Source organism: Mirounga angustirostris, unplaced genomic scaffold, assembly GCF_029215605.1.
Source record: "Mirounga angustirostris isolate CCGP_5_RB_7025 unplaced genomic scaffold, mMirAng1.0.hap1 SCAF_13, whole genome shotgun sequence".
Lineage (NCBI taxonomy): Eukaryota > Metazoa > Chordata > Mammalia > Carnivora > Phocidae > Mirounga > Mirounga angustirostris.
Window position 1 is genome coordinate 44,149,372 of NW_026991721.1, and position 22,917 is coordinate 44,172,288.

At 40.1% G+C, this 22,917-nt stretch overlaps 2 protein-coding genes across 2 annotated transcripts in view; one reads left to right on the top strand and one right to left on the bottom strand.

Annotated features, from left to right (window-relative positions):
• The window catches only part of CCDC83 (coiled-coil domain containing 83), a 40,055-nt gene that overhangs the window by 13,458 nt on the left and 3,680 nt on the right, over positions 1-22,917 (bottom strand). The window contains exons 2-5 of the mRNA XM_045892700.3: positions 18,839-18,923; positions 12,727-12,889; positions 9,093-9,260; positions 2,282-2,373 (exon numbers count right to left, since the gene is read on the bottom strand). Of these exons, the coding sequence (XP_045748656.1) occupies positions 2,282-2,373; positions 9,093-9,260; positions 12,727-12,889; positions 18,839-18,923 (508 nt within the window). The remainder of the gene's footprint in view (positions 1-2,281; positions 2,374-9,092; positions 9,261-12,726; positions 12,890-18,838; positions 18,924-22,917) is intronic.
• The window catches only part of SYTL2 (synaptotagmin like 2), a 198,963-nt gene that overhangs the window by 10,266 nt on the left and 165,780 nt on the right, over positions 1-22,917 (top strand). The window lies entirely within an intron of this gene.

The following is a 22,917-nucleotide window of genomic DNA, read 5'->3' on the forward strand; positions in this document are numbered from 1 at the left end:
CTAAGGAAGAGAAATTAAGAAAAATCTTATAGGGCGCCTGGGTGGCTCAGTTGGTTGAGCGACTGCCTTCAGCTCAGGTCATGATCCTGGAGTCCCGGGATCGAGTCCCACATCCGGCTCCCTGCTCAGCAGGGAGTCTGCTTCTCCCTCTGACCCTCCCCCCTCTCATGTGCTCTCTCTCTCTCTCTCTCTCAAATAAATAAAATCTTAAAAAAAAAAAAAAGAAAAATCTTATAGATCATAAAGGCAGACAGAAATAACTGAAAAATATGTTAAGAATAAGTTTTAAGTCTTGAACGAGTGGGAAGATTTGCAATAATTTTTTTCTTCAAATCATGCTAATTAAACTAAGGGTGCGCCTACATTCCTTAGGAACCAGGAACTTTTATACTGCAGCTGCAACTGGTAACTCTAAAGTGTCCTGGAACACAGAATTTCATTTGAACGAAAGCAGGACACAGCTCATAACTGAAGTTGGCTAATGGCTTAATTTACTAACAGTGGAGCAGGGGTTTTCAATGTTGGGCGCATGTTAGAATCTCCTGGACACTTGGACAAATCCAGAAACCAAGGTGACATGGCAGGCCAACTACATGAGCATCTCTGAGGCACCACATGAGTTAACCAAATTTCTTGGTGACTCCAGTACGCAGCCAAGGTTGCACAACAGTGGATTATCAGAAGCGAAACATATGCTAAAATAGCTAGATAAAATGGGGAAAATTCATTCACGTGTGTGTTAGGCATTATGTAGAGAAAAGAAAATGTATAGGGTAGTGATTAAGAGCAATGATCTGAAGGAGACATCTGGAATCGAATCTCGATTCTGCCACTTGCTCTGGGAAAGCCACAAAACTTTCACTGTGCTTCAGTCTTCTCATTAGCAAGTCCCTGCCTTATAGGATTGTTGAGAAACATAAATGTAAAATGCTCAGAACAGTATCTGGAACAGTCCTCATTATATATTGAATATGTATATTTGAAATATATTTGATCTACAGATGCATTTTTAATCATCTTAACTATGTTCAGATCATTTTATTGTTGACTTCACCATTCAGTCATAGTCACTCACAAAGGGGCTGAATTTTATGGACAGATAAACTATTGGTCAGTTCTCCGTAGTCCTCTATATTTGTATAAATCAGTAAAAATCATGCAGTAGGATAGTAACTGAAAGAATAACTTAACTAACAGTTAAGCAACAAACAATAGCAACTGAAATTCAGTGAAGAACTTTAGAGAAGACCAGATGTTTATGATTCTGAAGAAGAGAGATTCTAGATGAAGAGACAGTCCCAGTGGGGGCCTCACTAACTGAGGAGATAGTCTATGGACAGGGAAGGAGAGTGAAAACAAAGGGATTAGAAAACATATAAAGTTGGAAATTATATCTCAAACTTTTTTTTTTAAGATTTTTATTTATTTGTCAGAGAGAGCGCTTGTGCATAAGCAGGGGGAGTGTCAGGGCGCAGGGAGAAGCAGACTCCCTGCTGAGCAAGGAGCCCAACGCGGGACTCAATCCCAGGACCCTGGGATCTTGACCAGAGCTGAAGGCAGACGCTTAACCGACTGAGCCACCCAGGTGTCCCTCAAAGATTTTTTTATATCCCAAAATATTAAAGCTCTGGCCATGTAAAGTGTACTCTTTTAGGTTTGGATATATATGACAGTACTTTTTTTTTTTTTTTTAAGATTTTATTTATTTATTTGACAGAGAGAGACACAGTGAGAGAGGGAACACAAGCAGGGGGAGTGGGAGAGGGAGAAGCAGGCTTCCCGCAGAGCAGGGAGCCCGATGCGGGGCTCGATCCCAGGACCCTGGGATCATGACCTGAGCTGAAGGCAGACGCTTAACAACTGAGCCACCTAGGTGCCCCTATGACAGTACTTTTTAGACAAATCATATTTCATTCTATAATGCATCCAAAACTTTTATTTAATAATTTGTTGTAGCCATTATTATTACTTAAAAATAACTGAATAATAAGTTACTGAGCTCTTGTTCCTTATGAGACACTATGCTACTTAAATCATCTCATTTAATCCCCATACTATTCTTTAAAGGTAAATATCATTATTGCCCCTTTTTTTAAAAATTAGGAAACTGGAGCCCAGAAAAGTCAAGTAACAAATTTAGTTTATATTCCCAGTAAGTGGAAGAACCGTGATTTAAACTAAACTGCCGAACTTCAGAACTCAAGTTCTTAATCATGATAATATACCACAGGAAAAAATAAGGAACAACTTTTGTTTTGTTTTTAAAAAAACTGAAATATACCTGTGTGGCCCATTCTTTCTTTTGATCCAGTTGCAACAAAGTTTCTCTGATTATTCTCTTTCTAGCATCTTCCAGAGTGACTTTATAGTGTTCTTTAAAAAGAAAATTAGAAGCTTTAACAAGACTAATCCTAGGTAAAGCTATGCTGCTTGTAAATTTTATTTCCATGATCCTCTCATCTCCTTTCTACATATTTTCCCCCAAATTTTCAGGGTAAATTTTTACTGAAGTATCTAGTACCTCCAATTAGAAGAAATGCTCCAGTAATTTACTAACACCTTAATGTGAATTAGCTAAAATGGTATCTCTCCTAAGAATATTTGTATTTTCAAAGGATTGTCTCTCCAAAGGGAAAATTCCCAATACTTTAGGGCAGCCATCTACCTTGCATATCACACACTTCTGATTCCACAACGGAAATATAAAGATTTGATTATCTGCATGAGAAGCATCCTATACCTCTGACTCCATCTAACTAAATTTCCAGTATTCTTGGCAGGCGTTTTCTTGGGCAGGAAAGACAGTGAGAAAAGGAGAGAGGGGTGAAGGGGCCATGAAAGTCAGCCTCTGGTTCTGAGTTGGGCTCAGGGCAAGAGAGGAGGACAGATATGAAGAAGTGCAGGATTCTTTATTCTCTCCAGATTTTCTGATATCATAGTCAGGATTGAGAGAGCAAAGGATCATAAAATTTTAGGCCTTGAAAGATGCTTAGTGATCATACCCTCAACACCTCTGTTTAAGGAAAAGTGAGGTATAGTGACATTAAGACTGCTGTAGAGAGTGGAGAGGAAGAAAACTAGTCTAACTTGACATCTGGAGAGTAAGAAAATGGAAGTCTTCGTTATTCCAACCCACATATGCCCATCCATACAATCTGTATACTTCTTTTTCCCATTCAGAGTCATAACTTGGATATTTTAATCATTCCAATCTCATTTCTGGTAGAATTTGTTTCAATTCAGGACCTAGTCCACTAGACTAAGGCTGGATGTTTATTGGAAACTTCTACCCAACAAAACACAATAGGCAATCTAAAAGTTGCAATGGATCAGGAGTTTAGTTATAATGGATTTTTCATTCTTAGCATCTGAAAGAAACCATTAACCTGGAACTTGATTAGATTAAATATTAATTCTTTGCTGCAAATCATAAAAAATAGATGATCAAATATGCTCTAACTAAAGTTATAGCTCTTTCTAGTGCCACATTAACACTGACAAAGCAATAAAAATACCCAACTTGTTCCAAGTTCCATATAAAATTCTATGGACTGTTTATCTTCTGAAGAGCAGAGTAACCAGCACAAGGGAGGATGTAAAAATCTCATTGCTAGTTTTTGTGATTCACCTGCTGCTTTCAGAAACAACTGTTAACCATGCATTTGTGAATATAGCCAAAGAAGCTGGGAGTATGAAATGTCTCCTTCTCATAACAGTTGGAGACGTTGCTACTGGGAGCACGGGAGACTCTGGCTTTGTGCCTTTAAAGTCCTGGCTGCTCAGACCCCTGTCTAATGTGGCCACTTCTCAGAAGCTGATGGCAAAGCCACGCGGGCTGAAGATTGCTTTGCATTGTTCTACCTTCCCTGCTGTGTCTGGCTCCGTGTTGCTCTGCTCCCCCACAGTTTTCCTGGGAGTCTGTTGCCCACTTTTCACCACTTGTCAGTGTCACACGACCTCACTGTGCTGACCCTCTTCTGTGGGGAGGGTGGTGGTAGCCTCTCTTGTGAGTTCTCTTGGAGATCACCAAGGGACTCCCATTTTACAAATGAAGAAATTAATGTTCAAAGAAGTAATGTTACTTTTTTGTAAGTGCATTTGAACCCAAATCTTTTAACTCACGATTAGTGTACAAAGAAATTTTAGAGATTCCTGTCCTGTGTGCCTGGTGAAGGACAAAAGTAAAAATGCTCTGTGACCCTGATATCTAATGACTTATCATACCCCCACACTTTCTGTATTGCTGGGCCTCACTAAGGTCCCCTTTCCTTTTACTGAGAGATAAAGCCTTGTCTTGGATGGATTAGTGACTGTGTTTCCTATACCCACTATCCCAAAATCTCCCAGCCAAAGTTCAGGGAAGCAGCTCTAGGTGCTTCCTTCCCCTTCCCCCCAGAGCTCAGGGATGTTCCTGAATAAGGCAGGGTTGGGGAGCTGACCACAGAATGGCTGACTGATGGCCCATGAGGAGGCATGGACAAACGTCTTCGCTCATCTTCATTAGGTAGGTGATGACACCAGCTCTTTAGAAACTGGGCTGGAGAAAACTGCAAGAACTGGTGTGTGGGAAGCAAGAAGAGAATGAGGACGGGACAGAGCAAAACAGAGGCACTATGAAGGGGACACAGACCATAAAAGACAAATGTAGAGAGGAGCCATCTCTAGGGCCACCACTGATCTGATGGGCTTCTGTTTCCATCTTCAGTCTTCCCATTCCTCACTGCAAGTGTTATATTCAACAAACATGACCATGGGACATCAAACAAACTTAGCTTTATCTCTTCCCTTTAAAATTCATACTGTGAGGCTAGTAACTCTCTCAACAAGATATATGGCAAATTTCTTACTTTTCTGGATCCTTTGTGATAATAAGAGGCCCTCCAACCAGTAATTAATGTATCCAGTCTTTTGTAATAATTAAAACTTTAAACTCCATTCTAAGCTGTGGCTATTCCCTTCCCAACCTGGACATACAACTATTTCCTCTGATTTGAGTTTCTATGCCTCCTCCCTCAGGGTTGAAGAGAAGCATGGAAAGGGGCAAGAAAGCTCTCATTTGACAGATACTATCTCAAGCTAATGTGGCACTTTCTAGTTCTAGCTGGCACTTAGGGTTGATTCCTTTTCCATGGGGCTGTTTTATAGGTTCTTCAGAGGACCACCCTCACCATTGCTAGTTATTTCACCTGTGGTTCCTTGATGCAGGGGCTGTACTGTCCTTGAGGCTGGCTAACTTCTCCTTTGGCCTCTGGCTCTCAATCTATTGCTCCCTCCCATACATGCAGGCTCCTATTTCTCTGTTAGGGACCCTATCACGGAGATCTAACAGGACTAGCTTGCTCTCATAGCAGATTTGTAGGAAACACTTTCATGCTTTGCCGTGACAAACTCTGAGAGGGTAGCCTGCTGCAGACTGAATCTTTGTGCCCCCCTACCCCCAGTTCATGCGTTGACACATAATCCCCAGTGTGATGGTATTTGGAGATGGGGTCTTTGGGAGGTCATTAGGTCAAGAGGGGGGAACCGTCATGAATGGGATTAGCACCCTTATAAAAAGAGACTCCAGAGAGCTCCCTTGTCCCTTCCACTAAAGATGGCTGTCTATGGACCAGGAAGTGGGTTTTCACCAGACACCAAATCTGCTGGCATTGATCTTGAACTTCCCAGCCTGCAGAACTGTAAGAAATAAATTTCTGTTGTTTATAAGGCACCCATTTAAGGTATCTTGTTATAGTAACCTGAATGGACTAAGACACAGGCCTAGCTCAGGGCAGCGGCCACTTTACCTTTTCTCTGCTGTCAGAATGATTAGTCAGTCCCTTATCCCCTAGATTTCCCAGAGATGGGTCATAAACTAGACCTCCATGTCTCCCAAACTGCAGAGGGCACATACTGAACAATCTGAGGAATTTCCTTAAAGATTCTCCATCTTGATTTGAGGTGATGGAAGAAATTACCTTTCACCTGCCCCTTTGTGGGACAGCATGGGACTTACAGCACACCAAGATCTCTTTCTAAACACTGTCCCCTAATTTCCAACAATCTTTTCTTGACCTGTGCAACTTCTTTTATAGACTGGAATTCAGTTTTCTGTCTCATCGGCATGGCAGTATCTCAGTTTACTCTGAAATGTGGTGTCTGTTAAATAGCCACCCCAGTTTAAACTGAGACTAAAAAAGTTTTACTTTAATATCCTTTTTCAATAACCACTCCTATCCCTAAAATACTAGTTCCTTGCAAGTAAACCAGTCTTATTACCACAAACTCCATGATCATGGGTGTGAGAGGAATATTCTACAGAAATCATGGAAGAAGGGAGGAAAAAGGGCAATATAATAGTAAGGCTTTAGATAAATCGCTTTAAGTGTCCTGCTCATATCCATTGTCCAATTACTGGCCCCCAGGGTATTTTAATCGTCCCTGAGCAGATTGCTGCTGCTACCGGCATGGTTAGGAGAAATGCCTAAAACCAATGACAAATAAGAAAAGCCCATAACAACTATTTTCCTATGACACCTAAACTCAGCTACAGACTAAGGTTTAACCAGCAAGTAATTCAATATATTAATGTCATTACCACCATCCCAAAGCTGGATACACAGCATGACAATTTTCAACTCAAAGAAATCATCCAAATTTCTGATCAAGATAATGGGTTAATAAGTTTATCTGAGAAGGTGACTCCTCCTAATTTAAAAATATAAAGAAATGTTGGGGGGATTTAAAAATTTTAAACTTCCCTGAACAATAACTATTTTAAAAGTACAGTACTGGTGCACAAATACATAGGTCAGTGGAACAGAATAGAAAGTATAGGGAGAGACCCAAATACACATGGGAAACTAAAGTATCATAAAGTCAGCATTTTAAATCAGTAGGGTTAAAATGAATTATTTGATGATGTTAGGACAACTGGAAAACCTATCTGGCAAAAAATAAAATTGGTATCCTACCTCGTAGACACGCAAAAAATCAAAGATGTAAATATTAAAATGAAGCCATAAATATTCTAGAAGAAAATATTGGGCAATTTATCATCTCAGATATCATAAAATAAAAATCTAGGTTGGACACTCTAAAACTTCAACATGTCCCCATAAATATACTCCACAAAAAAAGACTCCCCATAAATATACTCCACAAAAAAAAAAGACAAATGGGGGTAATATTTGTACTTTGTATACAGTTAAAGAGCTAATTTCCTTAAAATGTAAAGAGCTCTACAACACAGTAGAAAAATGGGCAAGGGATGTGAACAGATGGTTCACAGAAAAGGAAATATAGCTATATTTCCTATTACATTTCCGGAACTTATGAAAAGATATTCACTATCACATAATAAGAGAAGTGGAAATTAAAGCTATAATGAGATACCATTTTCTACTTTTAAGACCGGCAAAGAACAAAAAGTTAGCTAACGTCTCTGTTGTTGAAGATGCAGGAACATAGGGAGAGGTTGGGGGTGGGGTGGGGGTGGTTAGTAAACTTGGTACAAGCTCTATGGAGGGCCATGCCTATCAAAATAACAATAAATAAATGGGCACTTTGGGCCAGCCATTCCTTCCTAGAGATACACAAAAGTGAAATTATATAAATACAAGGATATTCATTGCAATAAAAGGAGGTATTTAAGAAAATTCATTGCAGCATTATTTGTAATAGTAAAATATAGGAAACAATCTAAATGCTTACGAGTAGGAGACTTGTAAAAAAAAGTATATTACAACAAAACAAAGTAGTCACTGGAAGAATGAAGAAGTACTAATATATACTGATCTATAAGAATGTCCATATTGTTACATGAAAAAGCAAGTACAAAACTGTATTTGTAGCATGCTTTGTATATATTGATATAAAATATTTCTGATAAAGATTACACAAGAAATTGGTAATAGTGGTTTTATCTAGAGAGAGGATCTGAGTGGCTGGGAGATAGGGGTAGGTAGGTGTCCCCTCTGTCTTTTTTTTTAAAGAATTATTTATTTATTGTTAGAGAGAGAGTAGGCAGGAAGGAGGGGCAGAGGAAGGGGGAGAGAGAGTTCCAAGCAGGTGCCCTGCTAAGCATGGAGCCTGACTCGGGCTTGATCTCAGGACCTTGAGATCATGACCTGAGCTGAAACCAAGAGTCAGTCGCTTAACCAATTGTGCCACCCAGATGCCCCAGAAGATGTCCCTTTTATTCTCTACTTTTCTTCTGGGGAGGAAAACCTTTTGAAAAATTGGAACTTTAAACCCAGTCTGATTTGGAACCAAATTTACACTGCCTTTGTGGTGCAGAAGCCCTGAGCTGAGAAACTTACAGAAAACTTGGTCCAGCAGTGGAATATCCTGCGACAGGGCCCCCGCAGGGGATAATGGAAATGACCCCACATGAACACCTCCACCACTCAGGGCACCATCACCAGCCGGGCTCAGAGCTGTCATCTGGCCAGTGTTCTTCTGAGTCATCAGATTTCTCCATTTATTCTACTCTATGACTTTCCTGTCTCTGGGTTTCTAATGTTTTTTAAGCCACTGTGCTTAGCCACAGTGACAGACAGGTGGCCTCATGGTTCCCAGAACTAGTCCTGGTAAGCTTCATCACACCTGATGCCATCCCGCTCCATACTCTCTCCATTTCCCGTCTTGTGTTTGTTCTTCAGTTCTTTCTGACTATAACCTAGCGTTTACTTGGGCGTTTCTCTACAATGATTCTGGTTTTACAGCCTGGTTAATTTGTTTTTAACTTGCCTCAGGTAAATTTCTTTTCAATATAACTCCGGCCCAGGACCTTCCTACCTCGGTGGAATTGCCCCAGATGTAGGTATGGGAGCATGCAGACACCACCCACTGAATGAAGCTTCTTTCTTTCTCCAAGACAGTTGGTCTCAGGGATTCTCCACTGCCCCTCCCCCGCATCCTTCTACTTCTCAGTTCCATTGGTGGTCCTGGGAGAGTTTCTCTCCTCTCTCCACCTTTACCCTTAGGTTCATAGCTTCTTGTGCTGATAGAGAGTAAAGAATGATTTAGGGAGTACACATTTTTCTCTTCTACAAAAGGGCTGCTCTCCAAAGATTTTCTATTGAATTTGAACTAGCTTTGTCACAACTGACCTGACATTTTCTCTGCATTTTCTTTAACTCTATTGATGTCATTCTGCAAGGAGGTAATGAGTTTAGCATGTTGTTCACTCCCTACATTCTTGTATTCTTCCCAGTATTCCTTTTCACTGAGTTTCTCAAGAAATAGTTTCTCGGCGTTATTTATTTGCACGCGCATATCTGTTGAGAGAAAATCAAGACACCATGTCATTGCCATTGTTCTTGCAACCATGATAAATTGCAATCCGATTTTATGAAGTTAAGGTCTGAAAGGCCTGCTACTAAAATGCTGTTAACTCATAAATACAATTTTTTATCTACAATGAAAGGAAATCTAAACTATTTCAACTATTGTTTATCCCTCATGATGCATAATCCAAGTAAAATTAAGCTTCCAATTATAAAATAGATGTGTGGTTTTAGGCTGTGACTGATAGGTTAATAGACTACCTATATGCCTAGGAACCCACAAGCTTAAATTATTCCCATGGTAGCTTGATAAGTGTCCTATTTTGTACATTATATCACATAGACTTTTTATTAATAAATTGTCACTTTTCTGACCATTGTGCCTCTGGGCAAAGCGAATTCAATATATATCCTGTGCTGTCCCTGGCAACCATTTTTGTAAATAAATAGGTTGCTTCCATCATCTAAAGTTCAGTGTTTGGGACAGGACATTCCCTTGTGTGAGATGATACCATACAACAGTAATCTCAACATGTCTTCCCTGGTCCCTGCTTACAAATGCCTTCAGAGTGAAAGATAAATTCTCTAGTAAAAAATGTACAAATACTGAGCTGTGTCACCCATATAAACCTTCAGTTTGCCCTGGGGCACTTGCTAAACATGATATTCTACTCCATCTTTAGGCCGGGTCTCATGCTTCTAGATATTTTGGAACTGGAAGTACTACAAGGAGCAGGGTACATTGAACTTAATGGCCCTTTGGCTCAGTGCCACACACCATCTTGTTTGAGAGCTCCCTGAAGGCAAAACCACATCTTATTCTTCTCAACAAAACCAGCACTTAGCACAGAGTCTGGCACTTAGTTGGTGCTCAATAAATGTTTATGGAATGGCTGAAGCATTGCAATCAGGCCGGGGGAATGTTCTTGAATATAGAGGAGTCCAGAAGGACTCCAGACGTGTCTTTTTCCAAGGCTGTAAATAAGATCATGTATTTTTAAATCCCTTAATAAATGACACTTGCTATTGCCATTAAACAATGAATACCGCCGTAACCTGCCTGATGAGCTGCCCTCCTATCTGCTTAGACAGCTGCTGTCTCAGCCCTGTACCACAGTGAGCCTTTGAGGGAGGGTTGCTTACTGTCACTGAAGTCTTTGAAAGAGAGGTCCATGTCGTGGCTGTTGTTCTACTTTGCCTGAGCCCATGTCCCGCCCCTTCTCCTACCCCTTGTCAAATACGTAGGCCAATTACAGTGGCTCCTTCTCCTGGCTGTAGGGATTTGTCCAGTGGGGAGCATGTGTCTCAAGCTAGGCACACGCTCAGAGGCCTTCCCTGGACACACATTCACTGAAACTGGTGGAAAACATGTCTCTTTTGTCTCCATTTGGAGGTAAAGAGGATGTAAAGTGAGAAGTGTCCATGGTCTGAGTTCCAGCCTCATGAGGACAACAGCCTCAGAAAAAGGAGCCAACTTTCGGGGGCAAGACAGAGAGAGAAGAGGGGTAAGAGACAGAGGAGGGGGATGGCGGGGGGAGAGAAGGAGGGAGAGGCAGAGGAGATTTAAAAAAAAGAAAAATGCTGAGGGTGCCTGGGTGGCTCAGTTGGTTAAGCGACTGGCTTCAGCTCAGGTCATGATCCCAGGGTCCTGGGATCGAGTCCCGCATCAGGCTCCCTGCTCTACGGGGAGCCTGCTTCTCCCTCTCCCACTCCCCCTGCTTGTGTTCCCTCTCTCGCTGTGTCTCTCTCTGTCAAATAAATAAATAAAATCTTAAAAAAAAAAAAAAAAAAGAAAAATGCTGAGATCTGACAGCACGTGAGGCTCTGGGTCCAGGTCCAGAGCACCCTGCCTTTTTTCTGTTTGGTTTTATGAAAAAATTAACACCCTCTTTATGTTTAGGCTAGTTTGGGTTAAGTTTTTATCCAGGCAACTGAAGAGTCCTAAATAAAAGGTGAAAAAAAGCGGTTACATCAGTCTTTCTCGAACCTTCCTGTGCATAGGAATCCCCCAGGATCTTGTCCCAGGGCAGATTCTAAGTCAGTAGACCTGGATGGGCCTGAGATTCTGTACTGCAACAAGCTGCCAAATGAAGCTGCCGCCGCTGCTCCCCAAACCCAGTCAGGTTACAGTGACTCCCTGGGACTAACAGAACAGCCTCACAAAGCCTTTTCCCATCCGCCTGTCCTCCGGCTTTCCCTCCCTCCCTCGGCATCTGCGGACTCCTCTTGTCCTTGGGCCACTGCACATGCCCAGGCCTCCTCTGCTGTGCTCTGTCACCCAGCTTGGCCCCAGTTGTGCATGACACACACGTCCCAGCACTCAGCCCAAACTGTAAACAGGCACATCTCGGCTAGCTGGGCCTATTTCCCTGCAAAGGCAGTTTAGTGAGCACATCTGAGTATCCTCTGTGGTCTCACTCCCATCTCAAGGGACTTATTAAAGTCTTCCTTCCAAACATAAACAGAAGTCTCCTGGAGAGGCGCCCTGCAAAATACAGTATCTACCACCTCATGACATCACCGCTGCCCATCAAGGGACGGGCCAGAACAGGCAACAGTTGTGGAGACCCCTAAAAATGAAGTTTGCTGATTGATGGTTGACCTTGGCAACTATTTCATTCAAAACCACAAATATTTACAGATGGTGTGCTTGCTCTGTGTAAAGTGCTTGGGTCGGTAGGCTCTCTGAACTACTTGGAGAAATTCAGGGAATCTAGTCCTCATTTTGACTCCCAGCTCCTAGTACTGCTTCCTGAGAACACTCACATCTCTTCCCCAAGTTTTCCGGCTTCCTAGCTAGATGGTATGTATAGAGGTCCTGGCAAAAGTGGCTTGGGAAATCTTAGCAGCAAATTTAGGATAAAGGAATGAAAAAAATTTTTTAAAGGAATGCATGTGTTAAAACGATGTATGACTTAACCCAAGGGACCGTGGTATTTCCTAAGTCCATGGCAAGAGAGGTCATGCTCTTTCATCTTCTGCACCTAGCATCATTTCTGTCCATGTCCTCCAACCTTCCCCCTTGCCAACTCTCATGCCTCTTTCCCCACCGAAATGGGGGGCTTAGCTCCCTTAATGATACTGGTGTGAGGGGGCAGCTTCATGGCAATATTCACCCTGTTCCCAAGTCTGAACTGAGTTGGAAGCCAAAGAAGCTGCCAGACAAGAGAATTTCCCCAAAGAAAGAACAAATCCCCCCTGTGAGGACTTCAGGGTGGTAGCTAGCAGGCTGTTGTCTGGTGTCAAGAGCCAGGTGGTTTTCCTCTGCCTTGTTTTTGATCAGTGCCCTTCTTCTTCCTCCTCACTTGGCTCTAGTAGCTCTGCCCACTTGTTACTTCCCTCTCCTGCCCATTTATACACACGTGTGTGTGCCTGCGGTGGTAATGCTCTCATCTGAACATATTAGGGGACAAAAGCATGAACACATTCAAGAAATAACTTTAAGTTCCTAAGTCACCTTTCAAGTTTTCTTCCTGGTCTCTTTCAAACTTCCATTTTTCCTTCATTGCTTTTTCAACATCTTCTCTTGTTACAACTGGTAACCCGTCTGACTTCTCTTCACTCAGCTCCTTTAGTAGGTTCCGTATGTGCCAAGTCTGTTCATCCTTCAAGCGTTTGTTCTGTCGTGAAAATCAACAGTATGTAACTGCATCTGCTCAAGTATTTACCTTGACTTGCCTCAAAACCAATTCACACACTGAGGCTTGCAAAGTGAGAAAAAACCATTTAATGAAATAAGTTTATACAGTATCTCTAAGAGCTTATGGAACATGGAAGATGCAAAGTAAAATTAAACCCATCAACACAGTAACTAATGGATAGAAAGTTACGTTTAAAAAATTGTGTTATTAACCTCCCAGTCTATCACCCTAGGCAACAATCGCCTCAAAATCAACTCCAGCTCTAAAATAGGCAAAAAAAATCCAAAGATAGTGATCATTTAAAAAACAGTGAACATTAAAGTTAGACCTTGGAGGCTGATTTCTTCAGTCTCCCACTAAAACCTTCTTCTCCAGCAATCGTCACTCATTTGGTCAGTATTTATGAAGCATCTACCAGGCGGTCATCTAGACATTAAGAATACATCAGTGAACACTATATACAAAACACAGTGGCTCCTTCTCTTAGCCATAGGGTTTTGTCCAGGGGAAGCATGTGTCTCAAGCTAGGCACATGCTCAGAGGCCTTCCCTGGAAATACACTGAAACTGGTGGAAAACATGTCTGTTTTGTCTCCATTTTGAGGTTAAAAGGATGTAAGGTGAGGGGTGTCCATGGTCAGAGTTCCAGCCTCATGGGGACAATAGCCTTAGAGAAAGGATGCTTCTGTTGCAAAGATAAAAAATTAACCCAAAGTAGCCTAAGCATGAAGAGGATGTTAATTTTTTCACATAACCAAAAGGAAAAGGCAGGGTGCTACACCTGGCCCAGAGCCTCACGTGCTGTTGGATCTCAGCTTTTTCAAATTTTTAAAAATTTGCTCTCCCCCACTTCTCTCTCATCCCCTCTCCTCCTCTGCTCCCTTCTTCCCCCCTTATCCCTCTTCCCTCTCTGTCATCCCCATGAAAGTTGGCTCCTTTGTAAAATGGTACAGCTACTCTGTTAAAAAGGATGCCAATTTCTTATAAACATTTGCTTACCATACAACTGAGCTCTTAGGCATTTATCTCAGAGAAATGAAAGCTTATATTCACATAAAAACCTGTACACAAATGTTTCTAAAAGCTGTATTTATCATAGCCAAATACGGAAAACAACTCGCTTGTCTTTCAATAGGTAAATGGTTAAATAAATTGTGGTACATCCATATCACAAAATAAAAATGAATAAAAGGAACCAACTAATGATACATGCAGCAAACTGAATCTCCAGAGAATTATGCTGAATGAAAAAAGTCAATCCCCAAAGATTACTTACAAAGATTAATTACCAGTAAGTTATTTATATAATATTCTTAGAACAGCAAAATTATAAATATGGAGAACAGATTAATGGTTGCTAGGAGTTAATGAAGGGGTGGAATTGGGAGGGAGTGAGTGGCTGTAAAAGGACAATATGAGAGATGTTTATATTGATGGAAACGTTCTGTGTCTTGACTGTATCAATGTCAATATTGTTAATGTTAATATCCTACTTGTGATATTATACTATATTCCTGTAATATGTTATAGGAAACCAGGTTATGGTTACACAGGATCTCTCTGTATTATTTCTTATAACTGCATGCCTATCAATAATTATTTCAAAAAAGTTCAATTTAAAAAATCAAGGTCAATCAATATTAGCAACTGATAAACAATATATTGCTCTTTCATCAATTCTCAAATATTCCATTTTCTTGAATGAAATAGATTCAAGTTTTGTTTTCTTATAAATAAATTGAATTACTTTGGCTTGACATGAGTTATTTGAAAATGAAATATTTGTAGAAACTTGAATAATACCAATGAAACTATCCCTTGCCAAACTATTGCACTAATACTTTTTCCACATATGGACTTTTCCACTTATTTTTGTTAGAATTGGAAAATTCCTTTATCAAGTATAATCTGAATACTAAATAAATCTTTATCTGGTTTTATTTATGTTAGCTAATGTTAGTAAGGCGACAATCACCTCAAAATCAACTCCAGCTCTAAAATAGGCAAAAAAATCCAAAGATAGTGATCATTTAAAAACCACTACATATAATTCATAAAGAAATAATGTGTAATCAATCAACAAATTTTTCTCTTACTTTCCATACTTAGCACAATACTTGTCAAAGTGAATGCAGTCCTCTTTGATCAAACTTTTAACACATTGACTATTCTTTTCAAACATATGATATTTTCATTTGTAAATTAAAATAGTATCATGTCCTAAAAATGTAATTGAATGTTGCATAAATATGACTAAATCACAATTTGCATTATATGTAAATTTAATAACATCCATATTAAACTTCCCAAATCTCATAATGAATTTCAAATGGATGGGAAATGTGATTGACAACATGTTACAAAATTCACTATATCTGAAAAATTATTTTGAGTGATATATTGAAATACAGTTTAGTTAGCTATATTCACCAATGTGTTAAAGAAGAGACAGTTATCCTATAAAGTAGACAACTCTTATCCAAAGTAAGAATAATTGTCACACTATCAAATAGAAGAAAGGAGATTCAATAAATAAACTACAAAGAAAGGACTGATTTTGTTTTGTTATAAGGCCATCTCATGAACTTTACCTTTTTAAGTCTTTAAGATTCACAGGAGCAAGAACAGAAGTTGCCAAGATAGTACATAGATTTCTCCCTTACTATTTTCCTGCTTTCCCCAACAATGACATATAACCACAGCACATTATCAAACCGGAGAAATGGACATTGGTACAATGTTATTAAGTAAATTAGAGACTTTATTTGGATTTCCTCAGTTTTTATATGTGCTCATTTTAATTTTCTTGTGTGGGTATAAGTATTATGAAAATTTGTCACACACACACACATATATATATGTATATATGAGAATTACCACCATATAGATGGCATTTGAAGTTGTGGTGTTCAGTAAGATCTTTAGAGTTAAAGAGAAGAGTTGAGATCAGAACCCTGGAAAATACTAATTTAGGGGTGGGTCCAGGAAAAGAGCAATGAGTGAAAAACAAGGAATGGTTGGTGAATAGGGGGGAATATTAAGGGAGAGTGATGTCCTGGCAGCCAAAGAGAGTTTCAAGATGACAGGGATGACCGCTGAAGGCCAGAGGGGTAAAGTGAGGACTATAAAGAGGCCATTGGACCCAGCTACTTGGTCATTAATAACTTCTGCCCTAGTAGTTGTGGTGGAACAGGAGTGAAAGAATGAACCAGAGGTAAGGAAGTGGACACAGTGAACTATGAAATGTCTAATGAGGTAAGTGGAGCAGTGAATGCAAACAGAACAGTCCAAATAAAACTCATACAAAGGAAGAGATGATATGTAGGAAGGAAGAGGGGTATTTCTGATTTTGCCCTAACTGAAAAGTATGTCTTGCTAATGAGTCATGTTTAACTTAGCAATTAAATATCCATGACCTCAAAAATTTTTCCTTCCACTGGTGTTAGTGTGAATCAACTCAATAAATATTTATTGAACACCCACACATGCTGGGCCCTTCTGGAGAAACAAAGGTAAGTAAGATTTGACTGCTGCTGCCTAAAGAGCTTTCAGTTTAATAATAGTGCTTTCAAATTAATAATAACATTTGTATGTAGCATTCCAGCTTAGTTTGGGGGAATGAAAAGGAGCTAGCCAAGAGAAGAGCATTCCCGGAAGATGAAACAGCCTGCATAAATGTACAATAACGAGCGAGACTGGGTTTTCTTTTCTTTTTTTTTTTTTTAAAGATTTTATTTATTTATTTGAGAGAGAGAATGAGATAGAGAGAGCATGAGAGGGGCAAGGGTCAGAGGGAGAAGCAGACTTCCTGCTGAGCAGGGAGCCCGATGCGGGACTCAATCTCGGGACTCCAGGATCATGACCTGAGCCGAAGGCAGTCGCTTAACCAACTGAGCCACCCAGGCGCCCGAGACTGGGTTTTCCAAGATTTAAAAGAAGCAAGTGGTAAACAGATAAGGTTAGAGAGGTGAGCAGAGGTCAGATTTTGTAGGGCCTCAAAGACTTTAGTAAAGAGCATGGATTTAATTTTCTGTACAGTAGGAAGCCACTGTAGGGTTTTAAGCACTGAAAGATTTACAGTATTCGAAAGGTTCCACCTTGGAAAATGTACTGAATTAAAGAAGGATGGGTAAGAGATGGTGGCGGCTTAAACTGGTGCAGTAACAGCATAAATGGAAAGAAACAGATACATACAGTGGGAGCTAGAGTCTGTCTCTCCATGCTCCTCACTGCTGGGTCCACTGATGACCCCAAAAGAAGACATAGGCCTATCCCATTCTTAGGTGAATCCTCATGAAAATAAGAATTTTGTTTCTGGCTTCAAATGAGGGGCTATGGGAAAGCGATTCTTCAGTCCTGGTCTGTTGTCCTTTCCACAACCAAATGGAAGTCCAAGGCTGACCCAGGAGTCCCAGTGGTGACCCCTGGGCTATGTGGATTGGTCCCTTGATGGCAGCTCACTCCTCTCCCATGCTGTGGATCTCATCATGTGGAACTGCATCCCAGCACCTAGACCAAAGTTCCCCTTTCCATTCTCATCCACAGACCTGAGTTTCTGTTTGAGTCTGATAAACAGACTTTAGTGACTGATCCTGGAGAATCATGAGAATGTCAGGGTCACAGTTATATCACCACCATGGCATGTCTGGCCCAATAAATGTTGCTGAATCAATGGCCAAATTAGCCCTATTTGGAAGACAGGAATGCCCATGCTACAGGAGGGAAACTGAGCCTCCTACCAGTTTGGGCCAAAATGATACCAGCACTAAGTTGTACAGTCAGGATGTAAACTCAGGTCTCTGACCCCAGACTCCATTAAAACTTGTAGATATAGGGGCGCCTGGGTGGCTCAGTCGTTAAGCGTCTGCCTTCGGCTCAGGTCATGATCCCAGGGTCCTGGGATCGAGCCCCACATCAGGCTCCCTGCTCAATGGGAAGCCTGCTTCTCCCTCTCCCACTCCCCCCGCTTGTGTTCCTGTTCTCGCTGTCTCTCTTTCTGTCAGATAAATAAATAAAATCTTTTAAAAAAAAAAACTTGTAGATATAGTCATTTTAGACAAAAGCCAAATAAAACAGTTAACTGTGGAAGTTTTAGAGTCCATATAAATGCTTTAATAGGAAATAGTGTCAGTATTTCCTCATTTATGAGACACCTTAAGGGATAAGTTGTGTTAATTATCACTTACTGCTTCCAAATTGTATTTCTGCCAGTCTTTAGTCATGATGGTCATATACAGCATGGCTTTGATGTTCATTTTAATCTGATTTTATAAAAACAATATATCATCTTAAACATTGAGTCACTTTAACAATTGAGATTATACTTTTCAAATAATATTTACATAAGCACCCTCTGAAAATCTAAAAACAAAAAGATACAGAAATTAAAAACAGAGAACCAATGTTTTATACTTTGGCTAAATAAGAAGTTAAAAGATAAATGTGATTTCAGAGCCTTAAAATTTTGAACACAAGATTCAGGGTCATCATGATCTAAATAACACAGATCAAGCTGACTTCCTTTGACATGGTAATTAATATAATAGGAACAGCAGTGCCCTCTAGCCTTAAATGTACCAAAAACTAAGATTGTAAATTAATCAATTCTAAGCACTAAAGAATTTCCTAGAATACATGTCATCATAATTCACAATTTTTAAGGCATTTGTGTAAATGTTTAATAACTAGATATAAGCTTTATTTTTTTAATTTTTTAAGATTTTATTTATTTATTTGTCAGAGAGACAGAGTGCACAAGGAAGGGGAATGGCAGGCAGAGGGAGAAGCAGGCTCCCCGCTGAGCAAGGAGCCCGATGTGAGAATCGATCCCAGGACCCTGGGATCATGACCTGAACCGAAGGCAGATAGATGCTTAACTCACCGAGCCAGCCAGGTGTCCCTAGATATAAGCTTTAAATGTTATACTTACTCTTTCATGATACTTTTGGTTCTTTTCTCTAAGTCTCCTTATTTGAGCCATAAATCGTTCTACTGCATTTTCTTTTATTTGACAGCTGATAATAAACAAAGATGTGTTACAATTACTTATCAAGGAAAATTAATGAGAAACAAATTTAAAAATTAAACTATTTAGATTGAAATAAAGTATTAAATATATTATAAAAACCCATTTAAGGATAAGATACCTTCTTAAGTGATTTTTTTGTGTGTGTTTCTGAGTATATTTGACTCACTAAAATATATATTGGAGAGGTAACTTCAAGTTTTTTTCCTAAATCAATCCCCATTTGCATTTCACAGTCATAATTTTTATACTTTCTAATTATCTATAAATAATTCAGCTTAAAGGGAACGTAGGGAAGCGCACACAGAAAACATGCTTTCTAGAATTCTAAAAAATTCAGACAAAAATAACAAAACAAAGACTTTATAAGGGCAGGCACATCTTCTTGAAATAGTAAGATAAATGAGGCATACCTTTGGTTCAAGTTCGTTAGTATGCCATCTCTTCTATAAATAATAAAAGCTTTCCTGACACAAACACATTTCTTTAATACCCAACAAGATTTGTTGAGCATCTGTCAGGTACAAAGGAGAGATAGAACAGTGCAGAAAGACTTTGGTATAGGCCGTTTGACAGCTATTTGAAGTGCTAAGTATATCTCTATCTCTCTTTTACCCAGCAAATCTTGTAACTTTAAATTTGAGACCAAAGTAACACAATGGAAACAGCTCTGCATAAATACCTTGCCTCAATTAAAACAAAACAAAATAAAAATACAGCACCTCTGTGGTGTAGTGAACAGAGAGGTCGTTACAGAATGAGAAACTCTTGTTTGCCATCTTGTCCCTGTCACTTCTCACCTGTATGATCTCAGGCAAGTCACTTCTCTGAGCAACAGTTTCCAAGCTATCAGTGGTGATAACAATACCTACCTCTAATCCTATAAGGATTAAAATAAGAAATTGCATGTGAATGTTTCTAGCATAAAGTAAGTGCTTAGTAAATTTCAGTTGAATTTGAATCTTATATCAGTCCTGCTTCTCCACTAACTGCCTAAGGACTCTCACCCTAGTTAGGCTGTGGCTTACTCCTCTGTAGGTAAGACAATTGAAGGGGAAGACCTCGATACTGTTTCAGTTCCAAAATTCTGCAGTTTACATTGATCATTGTTCCCTTTCATGCAGTCACACAGACAACACATAACAGCACGTACAAGATTCAATGAGCCGCTGCTCTGTGCCCAGTATTGTTTATGGCATTATGGAGTTGGTGTTGAACAAGACCTCCATGACCCTTGCCTGCAAGGAGCTTACATTTTACTAGACAATGAAGAAGTAAACACCCAAACATACTACTTACCCATTGTTATGGGGGAAATAGCAGGCTATGACAGGGGTAGTAAATGGAAGGGACTACTATAAACAGGGTGGCTTCCACACAGTAGTAGGTATAAACCATCTTTTTACTTCTCACCTAAAGCTTAGATGTGGGGGCGCCTGGGTGGGTCAGTCGGTTAAGCATCTGCCTTCAGCTTGGGTCATGATCCCAGGGTCCTGGGATGGAGCCCCGCGTCGGGCTCCCTGCTCAGTGGGAAGTCTGTTTCTCCCTCTCCCTCTGCTGCTCCCCCTGCTTGTGCTCTCTCTCTCTCTCTGTCAATAGGTAAATAAAATCTTAAAAAAAATAAAGCTTAGGTGTGCAAAATTCTGAAGGAGTGCCTTCTCTAGCTACCATTTTTAAGGAGAAAAATTAAAATATTGTAAATGAGAATTATCTGAGAAAGGCCTATGCAAATGTATGAAAATTATGCAATTTCTGCAATTATAAATATGGTAACCTAATTCATTCTCTGCATGGGCGAAGCAGGCAAATGAATCTCAAGTATATGGTGTCCCTTGGAGACCAGGTCTTTGTGTGGTGTGGTTAATAGACTTACTCCTGGCTTCAGCTGAGAGGCTTCCTTGGTGATGACTGAGCATGCAAAAATGGGTCTGGAGACTCCACCCAGCCCCAACCCCAGATACTGCATGGCACACACTTATACTAAAAAAATTATTTCTCATTTATTTGAAAATCAAATTTAATTTGGCATTGTATAATTTTATTTGCTGTACCTGGCAAGCTGACACTTAAGTCTACCACCCCTCCGCTCATAGCAGTTAGGAGCAAATGACCTGGGGCTTTGTCTCGTGTTCCTTGGGAGCAGTTCAGAAAGATCTGAGTGGCACCAGCAGGCCTCAGGGGCAATTCTGAGGTGCCCTAAAGGTTTTGGTGGCTTCGTTGCTCCAGTTGTGGCTCACATGGTAGTTGTAGGTCTAAGTTAGCTGAGCCTTTCCTTGGAATTTACTTCAACCTCCATGGGTCTCATGAAGATGAAACTGAACTTCAGAATTCCACACTATCAGCCACTTGGGAATTCGAGCTTCACTGTTTTCTATATACTTTTTCCTTTTCAGATCTCCCTCAGATGCCATTGTATGCACATGTCACACTAAATATTGAAGCAAGTGGGATGATAAGCCAATGAGATAATATATATTAATGTGGTTCGAAAAGGATACACACTATTCTAAAGCACAGTGATAGGAAATGGTTAGTAATACAACAGGTCACCTTTTCCCTTCCCTCTCTGTATTACTAAGATGTTACTAATGTGTCAACTTTCTCCCTCCAGGCAATTTCACTGAAAATTCAGAGAAGGAAAACAAATAAATCTGGATTTTTTTTTTAGAGAGAGAGAGAGAGTGAGAGCATGGGGTGGGAGGGGTAGAGGGAGAGGGAGAGAAAGACTCAGTGCAGAGTCTGACATGGGGCTCGATCTCATGACCCCAAGATCACGACCTGAGCTGAAACCAAGAGACAGATGCTTCATGACTGTGCCACCCAGGGGACCCTAAATTTGGATTTTTAAAAAGAATTTATACTTTTATCTATTTTTTAACCTATAATCATAATCACACCTATTTCTATATTCATACTCATTGTAGAAAACTGGGGGAAAAACAAGTATAAAGGAAGAAATTAAAACCACCTTTACCTAGAGATGATGATTACTTTATAGATTTAGCATTGGCAGTCTCAGCTCTTCACAAACTACCATAGAGGATCATGACTTTATCTTTTGGGGATAGATTAAAAACATGTTTAGTTGTTCAGAAATCATTGACTACCTACTATGTTCTCCCAGCTCTTTGTTAGATGAGATTGTATAAGAGAATTATAAGATGCTGCCAGGGGATCCTTGGACAATCCTTTCTCAGAAAGTGAGGGGGATGTTTTGGCTATTGGTCATGTGACAAAAGGTCTGTCACCTGGGAACACATGCAATGAGTCAAGTGTCCCTAACAGAGTGACAGTGTAAAGCAAGGCCTTGACTGTTCCAGTCCACAAGATTATTTATTTAGTCTTAACAGGGAGAACAAAAGCATGAGATGTTCAATTTATATCTTGCACTAGATCATGAGAATTTTTAAATGTTTGTCTGTTTGTAAACCTCTGTGAAAGAACAGAAACACAGGCCTCTGACTGACCTAGAAGAGAAAGAAACAATTGTATCTGGATGTCACCAACGTAAACCATAGGAGCAAATTAGAGACCAGATTGTATTCACAGAGCCTGAGTTTTTGTCCTACTCTCCAAAGATGAGACGAGGGAAGTTTTCGGTTACGCTGACAAATGAGGGCAGGTGGTTTCTGGTTATAACTTAATGTCTCAAGTAGAAAATAAAGGGGGACTTTGTTAAAATTCCCTTCCCATGCATGTTTCTCTCTTAGTGTTCGGACCCTTTCACTCACTGAAAAGAATAGACAGATAGATTTGGAGTTTCTCAAGGAGAAGGAAATGGATTTTCTCTGAATGTTGTTCAGAATAAATCTCTTAAAGACCAGCGTCACCAGCATCACGGGCTCTGCACATGCAGCCTTTTTCCCCTCCAATAAATAGTTTCCCAGTCCCAAATCTCAAATGCTTCACGGGGCTTGGCTTATCTCACCCTTACCCATGCCACCAGTCTGCTCTTACCCTCTCTCCCGCACTCTGCCTTCTCT